The sequence below is a fragment of the Laetiporus sulphureus genome, assembly GCF_001632365.1.
Source record: "Laetiporus sulphureus 93-53 unplaced genomic scaffold LAESUscaffold_28, whole genome shotgun sequence".
NCBI lineage: Eukaryota > Fungi > Basidiomycota > Agaricomycetes > Polyporales > Laetiporaceae > Laetiporus > Laetiporus sulphureus.
In genome coordinates, this window is record NW_024468537.1 from 140,938 (window position 1) to 156,241 (window position 15,304).

Below are 15,304 nucleotides of genomic sequence, written 5' to 3' on the forward strand. Positions count from 1 at the left end.
GCGCACCAGTCCGGTCCTGTGGTTGACGCTGGTAGAGTCGAATGTAAAGTAGTAAGTTTTAGTCCAAATGAAACGAGTCAGAAATAAAAACTGATTATTGTACGGCACCGTCACGAATCTCTCCTACATCGGTCGTATATCTAGAGGGTACATCGGCAATGCATATACTACAGGCGCGACCAGTCTATACTAAGGTGCGGGCAATCCGTACACACCAATGGAAAACAAGCAAGCACCACATCAAAAATCAATCAGGTGAGTGACAACGCCGTACGCGTGTACGCCCGCGTAGAGCCCATCACCGACTCATCTCTTTCGCCTTCTCGTGAAATACGCGATGAATGTGGATCGCACCGACTGTTGCGTGGCAGTTGCTCAGTACAATATCCAAAGAGTGCGATAATCAAGTCTATGTACAGTGCGTCGATCGTCTTTCTAGAGGGTACATCGGCGGTCTATATCCTACAGGCGCGACCAACCTATCCTACACCAGCGGAAAGCAAACAAGCAAGCTTCACAACAAAACCAACCAGGTGGGTATCAACACCCGCACGCCCGCGCACAGTCGTATAGCCAATCACCGACTCATCTCCGTCACCTGCCTCTCGGCGTGCGCAAACTCCTTCTCCCACTCCTTCCACCACTTCGGGTTCTCTTTTCGGAGGACGACACACTCGGCGCAGTAGATATAATACGCTGCGCCCTTCGCGCCGTACCCCAGCATTTGGCTAACGATGGACGATCGTCAGCATAACAGGTTAACGCACGAGAGCGAGAAGAGAGTATGCACAACTCTGGGAGCACATCCCCCACGGCGTTCAGGTCGTCCGGAGGCAGACAGTCCTCGCAGAATGCCTTCGGGCACGTTCGGCAGCTAATATATAGCGACATGTGAGAACGGAAGCGCGATAACATGGAAATAGAATGAACGTTAAATATGAACGTACCGGAAGATCATACCGCCAGCATCGGCGGTATTGCGCGAGCACGACGCACACACGTGCTGACCGCAGGCAAGGGTCGGAGCTCGTCTGACCTCCGCCTTGGTGAGGCCCTGACATGCGCCGTGGAACACTGTGAGAGGTTAGGACGCCAGCTTTCACGAAGCGACATGGGGGATTGGCGAACCTCTAGGACAAGTTGCACAGAGGACGAGCTCGCCGCCGTCCCGACAGTATATGCACCAATCCTCGTGCTCCCACTTCTTCCTGCTCTTCTTGGGCGCCGAAGCTAGCTTCTCGTGTCCGCTGGACGACTGCATACAACTCCCATCAGGACAGCTCACATACCGCTGCATGTGGAACACTCACCGCAACGGGCCCCATGTAGTCCGCGATCATCTCCATCCCGTCAACCTTGACAATGCGGTCGACACGGCTGCGCTTCTGCAGCTCGCGCCACTCCTCTGCGATCTCGACGTTGCTCGCATGCTTCGGACGCTCGATAACCTTTCCCTCGAAGAGCCGACTCTGCACCTGCGCGACGCCGCTCAGGAGCTTGCGCTCTTCCTCCTCCGCATCAGCCAACAGTCGCTGATCGACTTCGCTCGCGTCCGCGCCCTCCTCGCGCTTCAGCTTGGCCGCACGCACGTCATCATTCTCCCGAGAGGCGTCCAGGATCTCGACAATGGGCGCCTTCAAGAACTGGGGCAGGTCCATCTCATCGATGTTGCACGAGAGCGCGCTGCTGCCTTTCCGGAGGATGTCCATGAGCTCGGACATCTTGAGCGTCGAGTTTTGCTCGTCCTGCGATGCATTGTCGGAGCTCATGACCTTGACGGAGAGGAAGAGCTTCCTCCGGATGCGGTCGAGCATCTGGTCCTCGACACTGCCGCGGCAGATGAGCCGGTACACCTTGACGACCTTCGTCTGCCCGATCCGGTGCGCGCGCGCGATCGCCTGCAGGTCATTCTGCGGGTTCCAGTCCGAGTCGACCATGATGACCGTCGTCGCCTTCGTGAGGTTGATGCCGAGGCCCCCGGCGCGCGTTGAGACGAGGAAGACTTGATACGGCGAGTGCTCCTGCTGGAAGAGCTTGATGTCGAGCGTGCGCCGCGGGCGCGTGGTGGATCCGTCAAGCCGCGCGTATGGGATATCCCGTAGGACCATGAAGTCCTCGAGCAGGTTCAGCATGCCTGTGAACTGGCTGAAGATCAGCACTCGCTCGCCCTTTGGCAGGATGTTCGCCAGCAACTTGTCGAGGAGCATCAGTTTGGAGGATGATGCAACAAGGTGTTCGCCGATAGAGTAGGGTGTTGGCTCTGCGTCATCGATCAGATACGGGTGGTCACAGATTTTTCGTAGCTGCATGAGCAGATTCATGAGCTTCTTCCAGCCTAGAGGAAGCTTGTGAGTCTACTATATGCGGCACGACAATTGCATACGAACGAGCTCCTGAGCTGTTGTCCCTGACGTGCGCGGCCAGCTGCGCATGCACTTCTCTCCGTCCCTTGTCCAACGTATCATTCTCTGATTTAGCTGGGAAGATATCCTTCAAGTCGACCGCATCTAATTTAGTCAAGAAGCGATACGTCCAAAAACGCTGCGCCTCTGTCATAGGCACGAAGACGGTCAACTCTTCGCGCGGCGGGACGCTCAATTCGACCGTTGCCTTGGTCCGGCGGAGCATGATGGTCGAGAGCAACCGTTCCGCAGATTTCAGGAACGCCAGCGAGTACACGCCCCGCGTGAGATCAAAGGAGTCTTTGAAGAGCCGTTCGGAAGCGGCGGTAAAAAGAGCAGGGTACAGCCAGTGGAGGATGCTCCACAACTCCACCAGGTTGTTCTGCACCGGCGTCCCTGTAAGTACTGCCAAGTCATGAGAACATATCTGCAGACAGAAATAAGCCGGTAACCTTACTCAGTCGATAAAGTGAGCCGATGCCCTGCAACTTGCTTGAGATATTCGTATCCGTGTTTTTGATCTTGTGGCCCTCATCCAGCACGCAGTAGGTCCACCTCCGCGACTTGAACCACGACTCCTCCGCAACGTACGCCTCGTACGTGGTGATGCAGATATCAAATTCAATCTCGCTGTACCGAATCGCTTCCTTCAGACGCTTACGTTCCGACTGCTGCCCATGGAATCGTAACGTCTTGAACGATGGGATCCAGCGTGCGGCTTCCTGTGCAACCGTTAATATTGTATCGCTTGATCAGCCAGCTCGTACTCACCGCTAGCCATGATGGCAGGACAGATAGCGGGCAGACGACGAGGTGAGGATCTTGTTTGCCTGCAGCGGCGTTAATCCTTGCAGACGAATGTCTAGCAATAAAAAAACCTATACCTGTTACATTCTCCTTCACGTAGGCAAATAGTGATAGTGTCTACACTGACATAAGCAAGTGTCTCGTCAGCATCAATGTCAATACCATTCGCACCTGCAGTGTCTTTCCAAGACCCATCCTGAATGCCAATTAGTGACGAAAAACTCGACAATGCAGGATTATCGCGGCATACTCATCACCCAAGATGCAATTCATTCCTAGATTTCGAATGAGCATAACAGCATACAGTAAAATAGAGATTCTCTACCGTTCTTGTACATCCAAACTAGGAATGAAAGACCGTGCAGCTACGACAATAATCAGTCTGGTATCGAGCAGACAGTGTGCTACTCATACCTGATAATCCTTCATTGTGCCTCCTTGCACAAGTTTTGGTTGCTCGTCAAGCTCGTGCAAGGGCGTGTACACGCCTTTATCGGTAGAGTTCTCAACGTCCTTGCGGACCGTGTCCAATAGCACGCTGCTTGCAGGGAGCAGTGGAGCAAAGAGATCAGAATGCCGACTGAACCATCGTTTGCGTGCGGCGTCCACGGACGCTCGTGCAGCGTTGATCACGATTGTAAGCTGAGAATAAGTTATGCATCAGCATCAAGGTCGAACGTTGCCAAGGATGGAACGGAAAATATCGTGGCAGTCCCCGTTCTAAGAGCATCTACATGCGCATGAGGCTCTCTGCGCGACATTGAACGACGACTTGTACAACGCGTTGCATGAACAGCTCATACTACCCAAAGTCGCGCGCAGGGACCGTCTAGCTCAGACAACACCTTCCTGGATACTCACCGCCTTCTTGCTCTCTCTTTTCACTCTCTTCTCGCGTACTGGTGTTTCTTCCTTCTCAACATCATCAGCTACCGCCCTCTTCCTTTTGGGGCTCCTAGGCGATGCCACAATCAGCGCATGCTCTCGCGACTCGACAACATCGGCGGCGGACGCGTCCACGTCGGATGCGACCCATTCGGAGGGCGTAGAGTCAGACACGCCGGACCCGCAATCAGTGGTCAAAGGAGGAGTAGAGGCAGTGCTCATGTTTGATGCGAGCATGTCGTCCACGAGGGAGCGCAAGAGGTGGAAAAAAAGCGAGGACCGCTTCGCGGCGCGCCTGTGGCATCGAACAAGATCCGCGCGTCTAAGATTTAGGGCAGGTCAACACGCGCCGCGTCGAGCCTGCGTCCTTGGACCATATTTGTGGGCCACTGCTAACAAGACACATATTTGCATTTAAATCGCTCCCAACTTCTGTAAATATGCACAACATCAGGATACTGGTGTCTTTCATAGCTTCACACTACAGCATGGCATGACTCGTGGCAAAGGATCTCCTGCTGCCACTTAATCGAGCACCACATATGGCTGCTGTACATCAATCTCAAATACTAGTGATCATTTATTTACACGTCGGCGTCAAACTCCAGATCTTTGGCTACATCTTCCCACTGGTCCATGACCTGTAACAAACGTCCACAATGCGCTCTTGCGGCCTCGTACGTTGGGCTACCCAGAATCAGATAAAATGGTATTTCCCTTCCCTCAGCCTTGCCTTCTTTCTTCACGACATCAATAAGCAGTTCCATCGCCTTGACCGGGTCGCCAGGAGCCTGACGCCATCTCTCGTGATAAATCGCCAGCTCTGTCTCACGGAGATCATCATACGCGCTCATCTGGTGCTCGCTGATGATGGGAGCCGTATGAATGTTCTCTGTGCGAAATCCACCTGGGGCAGCGAGCACGACGCGGACGTTGAAAGGCTCGAGCTCTGCTGCATATGTCTCCGCGAGAGCTAGAAAAGCACCGATGCGTCAGGCACTTCGTTGGGCAAGACATTCGTGAGATGATACCGTGAATCGCGCCCTTCGTCGCGATATAGTGTCCCGTTAACTGAAGATGCGATTTAAGCACGTCAAATACGCGTTAGAAAATCGCCACTCACAATGGTATCCGCTTTCCAAACAGAACGGCTTCCAAAAAATACGACTGTACCGGATTTCCGCTCTCTCATGTATGGCAGCACCGCGTTCGTGAGGTTCAAGACTCCGAAGACGTTCGTTTGGAACAGGTCAAGAACGAACGAGGTTCTGGAAATGGTCAGAATTCCAGATAGCGGTTCTTCACTTTATCGTACATACATACCCTCCTTCCTCCAATAAAGACTTCGGCGCCCAGGCCGCATTGTTCACTAGGACGTCTATGCGACCCCAAACAGACACAGCCTCTCTGACTTTCTCTTGCATCGTCGCTTTCTCATCTTTGAGGTCAAGGACGATCACATGCAGACGGGTTCGGTCCGTTTCAAAGACAGACACTTGGAAGTCCTCGGCTCGCCGGACAGTTCCAATCACATAGTCACCCCGTGCGAGGACCAACGTCACAAGACGTCTGCCGAATCCCGATGATGTTCCTGCATGATTTCTTGTAAGCGCAAGATCTTGCTCGTACCGAGTCGTGAGTGTCGACAGACTACAGCAGGTGCATGGACTGGTTACACTGCGACAAGTCCGAGGGTGCTTCGTGACGACGTTGCCGAGAACGCGAACATTAGAGAGTAAGATTCTGCTCACCTGTAATGAACCACACCTTTTGTTCAGGATCTGCCAGTGCGTTCGATGTCATATCGGATCTTGCGATTCGGATTAAACAGTCGTTATACTTCGGCTTGGTGATCAGACCCGACGGCTGGACCTATGTAAGTTGCGACGGTAGACGCACCCCTCTTGCTAGCAAGCTGCTGCGCGGTGATTGTTGGCGAGGATCAGGATAGATTCTGGGCTATAAGATTGTCTTTTTGCTTAGCCACATAGTGCTAATCTTCTCCGGGCCGGGACTCTCGAGCGGGCTTTCTCGGTCACTATAAAGGTCGACCTAACATTCGCCATTATTTGTGTCCTACATCAACAATATTGTCATCCTGTATAAGGGTCTTGAAGTATAAGCACAAAACGAAACGGTTAGCATCATCCGCCATAGTGAACTTTGCAGAAGACATATATATGTACTCAACAAAGTAGCGATGCGTGCAGCAAGTTCAGGGCAGGCTGTTACGCGACGCGAGCCCCAGAGTCATGGTCCTACTTATGACCTGCTCTACTTACACTTGCGCCACAACATTTCAGGCCTGCGATGGCAGTACAAGTTCGTATCGACGTGTTAACTGATTAATGAAGACTGTCATCGACTCTGTGCAGTTCCACAAATCCTCAACTGAACAGCGAGAATTGCCGCACCATATCGCTCTAAACTCCACCGAAATGCTCCGAGTAGCCTGCTATCACATCGATATTTCAGGTATCGACGTCAATTGATCCTGCTTCGAAGGAGCGTGCATATTTCACTCAAAGCTTGTTCGGAGACGAATGCAGATACTGCATCTCAAGTCGCGTCCGTTCTCTTGTTGACGTGGCACTGCAGAGAATGTCGGCCGGGAACCTGACGTTGTAAGCCGTGGACTACTACTGTCCTGCCAGCCCAAATGCTCAAGACGGACGCCTCTGACCATCTCTGACCGACGTTTGGAGCTGTTGCAACTGGCCATCACCGCCAGCGAGCACTTCATTCGGACTTTCAGCGATTCGCTATGATTATGACGACCTCGCAAGACGCGCAAGAGCGATTCCGAGGTCTCATATCGGTCAGGGATGTCTCCTCCGGTGTTATCAAGGGGCGACGGCGGTGGCTCAATATAGTCACCAGGGACGGGAATGCCGTCGGCTGTAAAGCATCCGTGCTGGACTTGGCGGGTAGTGCACCTCCTCAAAACCTCTACTTTCGGTAGTCTCGAGCTGTCTTCACTGATGCTCCAATGCTGTCTCTTCATGAATGTCCTTAAGAGGCAATGTGCGCGTGGCTAAACGGTCTGTCTCGCCGTGGTGGGCACATAATGCCGGCATGCCTCCGATCGTTACGTTCAAGCTCACAGCCCTCCGGTATGACCGACGCGCCTAGGCACCCGAGCAAGACAGCGCGAGAGCGTCAACAGTCCACACACCATTTAAGGCGCGCCCTGGATGTGACCACGGCGACTGCTGTCACTCTCTCCTCTGGACCCTGCGCTTGCTCTGTCTTGCAACTGTCACTCTTTTGTACACTCGCTCGCTGAAATTCTCCGATATTCCTAAGATGTCTCGCTTTGTGATGCTTTTCTTCTCGCTCTGCTCAGTCGGAATCACTGTGCTTGGTTTCCCAATCTCCACCAGCATGCAGATCAGCGGGCGGGATGGGGAGACGCACTACGGCGATGTATGTCCGACATGATGCTTCTCAGATTTGGCTGCTAGACTTTCGTCGCAGGGTACTTACTACGACACCGGCACCGGTGCTTGTGGATATACTGACAGTAACAATGACCCTGTTGTGGCCATATCACATCTCATTTACGGCAACGGCGAACATTGTAACCAGGTTCGTGCCCGCCGTATGCTAGTTGCTCCCGGCTCTCAGCACATTTCTTCACAAATGCAGTGGATTCAGATCACGAACCAAGCCAACGGCAAGGCTCAGTACGGAAAGATGCGCGACAAATGTGAAGGATGTGCGGAATACAATCTCGGTAAGATTATCCGGTGGCTTTTTCGTAAAGTTGGCAGTTGCTCACGCAGAGTGCGCAGATCTGAGTCCGTCCCTGTTCGAATCGCTCGGTGCGGACTTGTCGCAAGGAGTCATTCACATCGATTGGCAATTTATGGACAAAGGCTTCTCCCCGTGAATAGTGGACGGTTCGTCATGCGATCATTTCTGCCTGCGCCCCCCCTGGTGTACCCATCCTTCATGCGGTGATCGATTTCTCCCTCGTGTCGTTTCATTCTCGTGGCTGTGAAATGAATGTCGAAGCGCTCCTTCGGCTGCATTTTCACACGACCAAACATTATGCTATGTCTGTTTGTTTGTATGCACTTGACTCACAGCGATGCTGAATGAATGGTCAGTTTCCCTTACATTGCCATCTGAGTCCTCAGTGAGAAGTACCCATTCATGTCCTCCATATGTTTCTCATTCTTTTTGCGCTTCCGCGGACTTTTTTGCTTGTCATTCTCCAATGCCTCGCCTTCGATGATTCACATGCCCACAGTAGGGTTGATCATGGAAAGGACAAAGGTCTGATCAAGATAAACTCGATGTCCCGCAATGTCCTGCTTGTCATCCTTGCCTGATTTGCTGATGAGAAGTGAGATAATGGCCTGCCATATGACTTTTACAGGACTGATAAATGATGATACTCAGAGCTGAAGGACCATGTTCAGAAGGATGCGAGAAAATGACATGAGTTGCAGAACAAGAACAGATGTACATTATTTTTAAATGTTCAAAAATAACATATGTCTGTTTTGTTTTGCAGTTTGTGTCATCTGTTTTTGTTCTGCAACTTATATGTCATTTTTCTCGCATCCTTCTGAACATGGTCCTTCAGCTCTGAGTATCATCATTTATCAGTTCCTGTATAAGATATGTTATTGGACAATTCATTATCATGACATCTATTCAAATTGTGAACACTTACATTCCAATCACCTTTTTTAAAATGCTGACAATGTTATGAAGCGTTCTCTCAAGAACCTTCCTAACCACGTGCCCTTACAGCACGTGCTAGCTTCCCTGTTGAATGTTATAGTAGGGTCCAACCCTAGGAGTGTGTAGCAGTGAGGTTTGGTCACTCTGCTCTTTGCTAGGTCACTGAGAGGCTACTGCACATTCACCTGCAGGTTACTAGGTTCGCCCTCTGATCTCTAGACAAGTGCACGAGCTTGAATACCCCTTGAGAGCAAGTGCAGATCCCTTCTGATCGGTTAAGATTAGAAGTATCGAGAAAGCTTCTTGTCAAGAAGGGTTCTGTCACAGATTTTCACGTTTTCACCTCTGCACATGACCAAGACATCATTTGACATCAGCGCTAGGCTGTTCAGAAAAGAACGAACTGGTACACGAAGTACTAACAGTCCTAGACGCCCCGAAGGTCCAGGTCTAGTTACGTGACATATCACATGATATCCATGTGACAAGGAGCGCTGGTATTAGGTAAGCCTAACTTATACAGTAATATCATCTCACCTAGAAGCAACGGTCGGACTCCGGAAGAATCCAACGAAGGGGATATGCGCCACCGGAGGTATGTCCTTAAGGGGATACTAGTTCACATGCACGAGGTAGATAGATACCACGCCACCGGAGATGTAGCCATCACAGGCAATACCATTCCCATGGTCTTACTAAGTAGTTCGGAGGTTCGGCATGCATGACACACGTAGTCTGACAGGTAGTGGTAACCAATCAGACAATGTCCATTAGCTAGTGGTTCTGGGGTATCAGGGTACCAAGGGTCCCTCTGCTCATGTATATAAGCCAGAGCTCTGAGACGCATAAGTCCCCCAGACTTATTCTCATCTCTGCTACGCCTATCCATACAGTGTCACCAAGGCTCACTTGAAAAGGCCTTGCTCTACCTTGATAATCTTTGTGTCCATCCTTACCTCGACAACAGTCAGTAAGTGTCTGATCATTAGGTCATAGGCTTAGTCGGCGCTCTGCGTCCTAAGTTTGTGATAGAAGAATAAGTCTGCTTATCTTACCTGCCTCGAGTGCCGGCCCAGCATACTCGCCACAGTGTTGCGTCTTCGCACGTCCACCCGCATGTTAGCGGTGTCATATCTTCACCTGACGTTCCGTCAGTCACTGACTCTACCAGCGTAAGCCGCACCAAGGCATTGCGCAGCATCGACGGTGTCATCCGTCGTCTTCGAGCAAGAACTCCAGAAGAGTTCTACGAGCAGCGGCCCATAAGACCCCTGCCAAGGCCAGGACACATCTCTATGGGAGGTCGGCCCCCTCGCGGCACTAGTTCAGTTTCTATTATCCAGACTCCCTCGGTCAGGTGACTGAGACTACCTGCAGGACCATCTGGTCCAGATCTCAATCAAGGGACATAGGTCGAGACCGCTACAGGGTCTCATTTCATCTATCCTCTTGCCGTTTCCATCATCTCGACTCAGCGCGTCGAAGGTACCCTTCGACAGATTTGTATTCTACTCACAAAACGATACCGTCGTCAGCTTGATGACCACGACATCTTCGACCTCAAGCATCTCATACTCAAGCTCGAATCCATCCGCACTGACATCGCGGAATTCAAGCTTTCCTTCATTCACCAACACGTGGTTCGCGACTTCTGCAACTACGTTCAGGAAAGGAAGCATCAGGGCGGAGAGGCTCGCTGGATAATCAGAGATATTATCCAGAAGTATCGTCTAGGAATACAGGTCACAGGTCGACCTTTGCTGTAGATACGAATATTCATTTTGTATATGTCTTCATCCGGCGACTCGAACAATCTTGATAACTTTGAGCAGTTAAATCCAATCGGTCACACCTTCGATTATCTTTGGGATTCAATTCCACGTGCTCTTCGAGACAGAGCAGGCGAAGCGTTTGCTACATATGAGGACACGTTCGACATCGATTACCATGACGTATATCATATCTACGCCCTCCAAATCTATCCAGAATTTGATTGGAGGAACGTCGCAGTTCATATCTGCTATATTCCTATTGGATCCGAAGATCGTCTCACCGAAGCTTACAATAGCTTCGTCGATTGGCTCGAAGAAGTCGAGCGTATTTGCGAAATTCATCATAATCATCAGTGGCCCGCAGTCAGGGACAAAACCAGGTTTTTGTGGCAACCCTTCGTCAAGGTCATCCATCGAGACCTTTGTTTGCTGCGAAACCAACGCTCAGGACGAGTAATTGCCTGACAGGCCACGATCGCCAATAGCCATATCGTCGAGTTCGAAGAACATCTTCGAGAAATAGAGGAAGAATTGTAAGATGACGACTTCCACTCCAAATGATTCCAGCTTCTCTCGTGCTCCATCTCCGGAGCTTCCCGCACATCTTAATATTGTTTTGCAACTCCCGAATCCTATCATTCGTCAAGCCCTTGCCAACACGGTGCCCCCAAATGTGAACATACCCAAAAATGTGAAGAATTGGGTAGTCGATCTCGTCACAAATGTGGTGGAAGAAATGCGTCAACAAATGGTGGCGCATTACGAAAATCTTATCTAGCGCCAAGCGCATACAATGGAACATAACACCACGGAGTTTCACAATCGGACGATCTTCTTAGACCAACATCGTCAACAATCTGAGTCTCGAATCGCAGACTTGGAGAAAACCTCATCAGCTTTACTCGAGAAAAACAAGACCACTAACGAAGCATTTGTGGCAGTTGACGATGAAATCAAGGATCTCCAAACGAGAGAAGAAGACCTAAAGAAATCACATGATCGACTTCGCACATGGGCATCTACGCAAGGATGGAAAGCAGGGCAAGGCGGTAACAATGTCGACGACATGCACGACGACGATGAGCCGTCGTTTGGTCGCAAGGGTAAAGGCGTAAAAATTGACCAACCAGAAAAATATGGTGGCAATAAGGACAGAGTCAATCTCGATGATTGGCTCGAACAAGTAATGCTCTGATTGAAATATACCGGACATACCAAAGACGAGTCCAAAATTATGTCTACCCTCTTGCTCCTGAAAGGAGGAGCACACGAATACATGCGGCATTGGATTACCGAAATAAATGAAAATAATAAGGCACCAGGAACTTGGGCGGAGTTCGTCGCTGAACTTCGCACGGCATATGAATCATTGGACAAGGATGATAAGAAGTGAACGGAGTTAGAAGCCTTCATCAAGAAGGATCATCGAGACTTCTGAAAGTTCGCGGAAGACTTCCATCCAAAGGCAACCGGTACAGGCTTCTCAGATCAAGACTTGATCGAAAAAATCAAGAAACATATTTCGGAGAAAACGTGGCTGCTCATGCTGGCAGACACGACCAAGGACAACTGGCCCAAGAAATGGACCGAGTTCCTTACATTCGCACTCCAGATATTCACATCACTACAACGAGAAGGCCACCATGCCAAGGCCGAAACCAAGGACCCGAATGCTATGGAGGTTGATGCAGTCGAGAAGAAGGGAAAGAGTAAATTGGGCAAAGCGCGAAGCGTGCAAGACGACAAGTTGGTCTGCGCCAACTGCAAGAAGAATAAGCTGACATTCTTCAAATCGTCGAAACGCTTCGGCAAGTATTGCACCGACTGTTTTAAATTGGACCATGTCAAGAGGCAGATTGAGAAGGAGAAGGAGACAGCCGTGAAGAAGAAGGACGGGAAGAAAAAGGATGATGCCAGGAACAAATCCAAGTCGTCCAAGACGCGACAGGTAGTATCTGATTCCGCTTCATCAGATGCAGAGAGCGAAAGCTCTGATACCGAAGAAGAAAAGAAGCTGAAGAAGAAGAGCTCTTCCTCTAAGACTAAGAGGAAGGGTAAGGAGACAGCTGCGCATATCAGCGACCGCAGCATCCACTCGGAGAGCGAGCCTGATGCATCCGAGTCGGACGAAGATTTCGCCGCGATCCTCTCAAGGCTCAGGTGCCTGAGGGGGAATGGATCCAGTTTATCAAGGAAGGCGGGAGAGGGCTCTTCAAGAAAGGATCAGAAGGGTTTTCTCAAAGGGGATCTGTAGACAGCTCGTCAGAGTCCCCAGAACATTATATAAGACCTGTACATTTAGCACCCGAATCAGACACCTCTGTAGATCGTCGCAACGCAGAGGATGATAATGTAACAATAAAGAATTCGTCTCCAAATTTATCATATTTACCAGTTACATTATGGGTGTACGGCAAAAAATCGAGCGCTGAAGCTTTAGTCGACTCAGGAGCATATTCCATGTACATCAGCAAGCAGTTCGTAAAGAACAATCGAATTGCAACCTCCAAGCTTAATACTATGTACAAGGTGTACAATGCTAACGGATCCCAAAACAAACATGGAGAAATAACTGACTATGTAAAAGCATACCTCAAAGTCGGAGATCATGGTTCCACCCACCGTCTGCTAGTCACGGACATCGGGAAATTAGACATGATCATTGGGATGTCATACTTACATCAGCATAATCCAGAAATCAACTGGCAAGCTGGAGAATGGAAATACTCACGATGCCCGAGTACGTGTCACCACCAGAGGCTTCGTAAAAAAACAACAAGCCATTGCGAGAGAGGAAGCTGAAGAAATCTCACAATGAGCACAACAAGTGGCAGATGAGGAGCCAACTGCATTCCAAATGTTTAATGGACACAACATTGATGCAGTAAATCCTATCATCTCGTGGGGTTGAAATGGACGACCCTGAAGCTGAACAAATAGCCCGCATGATACTTTCTATAGCAGAGTGCAGCTATGCTGAACCAGAAGAAGACCTGAAAGAAGCGACACCCCAGTCAAACACTGGCAGCTCAGAAGATCAGGTTATTAATGAAGTAGAATCTTGGGAAAAACTAGTACCAGATTATCTACATTCATTTGGTGATGTCTTCTCCAAGAAAGCGTCTGAAAGGATGCCAACTCGAAAGCCTTATGATCATGCAATCGAGTTTGAAGAAGAACATGAATTATCACGACCAAGCAAACTCTATCCTATGAATCTGGAGGAAAGAAATTTCCTAGATTCGTGGATCAACGAAAATCTAGCAAAAGGCTACATTCAAAAATCGAAATCACCTATTGCTGCCCCAGTATTCTTTGTCAAGAAGAAGGATGGCACACTAAGACTGGTACAAGACTACCGAAAACTTAATGCCATAACCAAGAAGAATCGCTTCCCTATTCCACGAATAAGCGAGCTTATCGATCAGCTCAGTAACGCGTCAATATTCACCAAGCTGGATCTCAGATGGGGATACAACAATGTTCGCATCCACAAGGGTGATGAATGGAAAACAGCTTTTGTGACGCATTGCGGTTTATACGAGGCTACGGTTATGTTTTTCAGTTTCTGTAACGCATCAGCCACCTTCCAACACATGATGAATGAGATTTTAGATGATCTTATTCGGGAAGGTCATGTGATCATCTACCTCGATGATATTCTAATCTTCACTAACGATTTGAAACAACATCGGAAGATTACCAAAAAGGTAATTAAAAGATTACGGGACAACGACCTTTTTGCCAAAACAGAAAAGTGCTTTTTCGAACAACCCTCGATTGAGTACTTAGGGATGATTATCTCTCAAGGTGAGGTTCGTATGGATCCTCAAAAGGTCGCAGGTGTACTCGACTGGCCTGAACCCAAGAAGGTTAAGCAAGTACAAGCTTTTCTTGGGTTCGCAAATTTCTATCGTCGATTCATTGAAGGATTTGCCAAAAAGTCTCGACCACTCAATATCCTTACACGAAAGGATCAGAAATGGGTATGGAGTGAAGAGCAACAACAATCATTCGATGCTCTCAAGAAAGCTTTTATAACAGCTCCAATTCTGGCATTATCAGATGATACTCATCCATTCCGGTTAGAAACAGATTTCAGTGATTTTGCCACTGGCGCATGCCTCGAACAACTCAAAGACGATGGGTTGTGGCATCCAATCGCATTCTATTCGAAAAGCCTCAATGAGGCTGAGCGGAACAATGAAATCTATGACAAAGAGATGCTCGCAATTATTCGAGCGTTGGAAGAATACCGACAACATCTCGAAGGTCATCCGCTCCCAGTCGAAATATGGTCCAATCACCAGAACTTAACCTATTTCAAATCAGCACAAAAGCTGACGAGGCGGCAAGCTCGATGGTCGCTATATCTTACACGGTTCAACATCCAACTACATCACAAACCAGGAAAATCAATGCATCACGCAGATCCTCTGTCCAGGAGGCCAGATCATGAAGAGGGGGTAAATCTCGATAATTTTGACAAGACTCTGCTCAAACCGGAATATTTTGCGATTAAAGCTATTCAACATACCCATCTTGCAGTCGTCACAGATCATGATTTGGTGGACAAGATCAAGGAGGCGTTACAGGACGACAATGTGAACAAATCATATCAAGACCTACTCAAGAAAGGACAACGAGAGTTCTCGAAAGGACTCAAAGACTGGAACTTCGAAAGTGGGATATTACTATACCGAGGCAAAGTCTATGTGCCGAAAGCAGATAATAAGGAATCAC

The 15,304-nt window shown here is 49.4% G+C and overlaps 4 protein-coding genes across 4 annotated transcripts; 2 read left to right on the forward strand and 2 right to left on the reverse strand.

Annotated features, from left to right (window-relative positions):
• Nucleotides 1–577: 577 nt before the first annotated feature.
• Nucleotides 578–4,316, reverse strand: LAESUDRAFT_656592 (uncharacterized protein; the record flags this gene model as incomplete). Its single annotated transcript, XM_040904629.1, has 14 exons — nucleotides 578–728; nucleotides 791–874; nucleotides 948–1,074; nucleotides 1,129–1,234; nucleotides 1,305–2,335; nucleotides 2,388–2,807; nucleotides 2,860–3,124; nucleotides 3,174–3,232; nucleotides 3,281–3,326; nucleotides 3,381–3,405; nucleotides 3,460–3,484; nucleotides 3,535–3,574; nucleotides 3,624–3,851; nucleotides 4,071–4,316. The coding sequence occupies 14 exons, from the start codon at nucleotides 4,314–4,316 to the stop codon at nucleotides 578–580; spliced, it is 2,853 nt and encodes a 950-aa protein (XP_040762822.1).
• A 297-nt stretch (nucleotides 4,317–4,613) lies between these two features.
• Nucleotides 4,614–6,103, reverse strand: LAESUDRAFT_727336 (NAD-P-binding protein). Its single transcript, XM_040909201.1, has 6 exons — nucleotides 5,994–6,103; nucleotides 5,846–5,933; nucleotides 5,418–5,685; nucleotides 5,218–5,362; nucleotides 5,126–5,165; nucleotides 4,614–5,067 (listed from the first exon to the last, which is right to left on the reverse strand). The coding sequence occupies exons 2-6, from the start codon at nucleotides 5,895–5,897 to the stop codon at nucleotides 4,679–4,681; spliced, it is 894 nt and encodes a 297-aa protein (XP_040762823.1). The 5' UTR covers nucleotides 5,898–5,933; nucleotides 5,994–6,103; the 3' UTR covers nucleotides 4,614–4,678.
• A 1,465-nt stretch (nucleotides 6,104–7,568) lies between these two features.
• Nucleotides 7,569–7,986, forward strand: LAESUDRAFT_656468 (uncharacterized protein; the record flags this gene model as incomplete). Its single annotated transcript, XM_040904619.1, has 3 exons — nucleotides 7,569–7,682; nucleotides 7,743–7,830; nucleotides 7,889–7,986. Coding segments are annotated over 3 exons (300 nt in total), but the record flags the coding sequence as incomplete, so codon positions are not given.
• Nucleotides 7,987–11,354: 3,368 nt separating this feature from the next.
• Nucleotides 11,355–12,815, forward strand: LAESUDRAFT_760537 (uncharacterized protein; the record flags this gene model as incomplete). Its single annotated transcript, XM_040912757.1, has 2 exons — nucleotides 11,355–11,744; nucleotides 12,003–12,815. 2 exons carry the CDS (start codon nucleotides 11,355–11,357, stop codon nucleotides 12,813–12,815), a joined length of 1,203 nt encoding a protein of 400 aa, XP_040762825.1.
• Nucleotides 12,816–15,304: the final 2,489 nt, after the last annotated feature.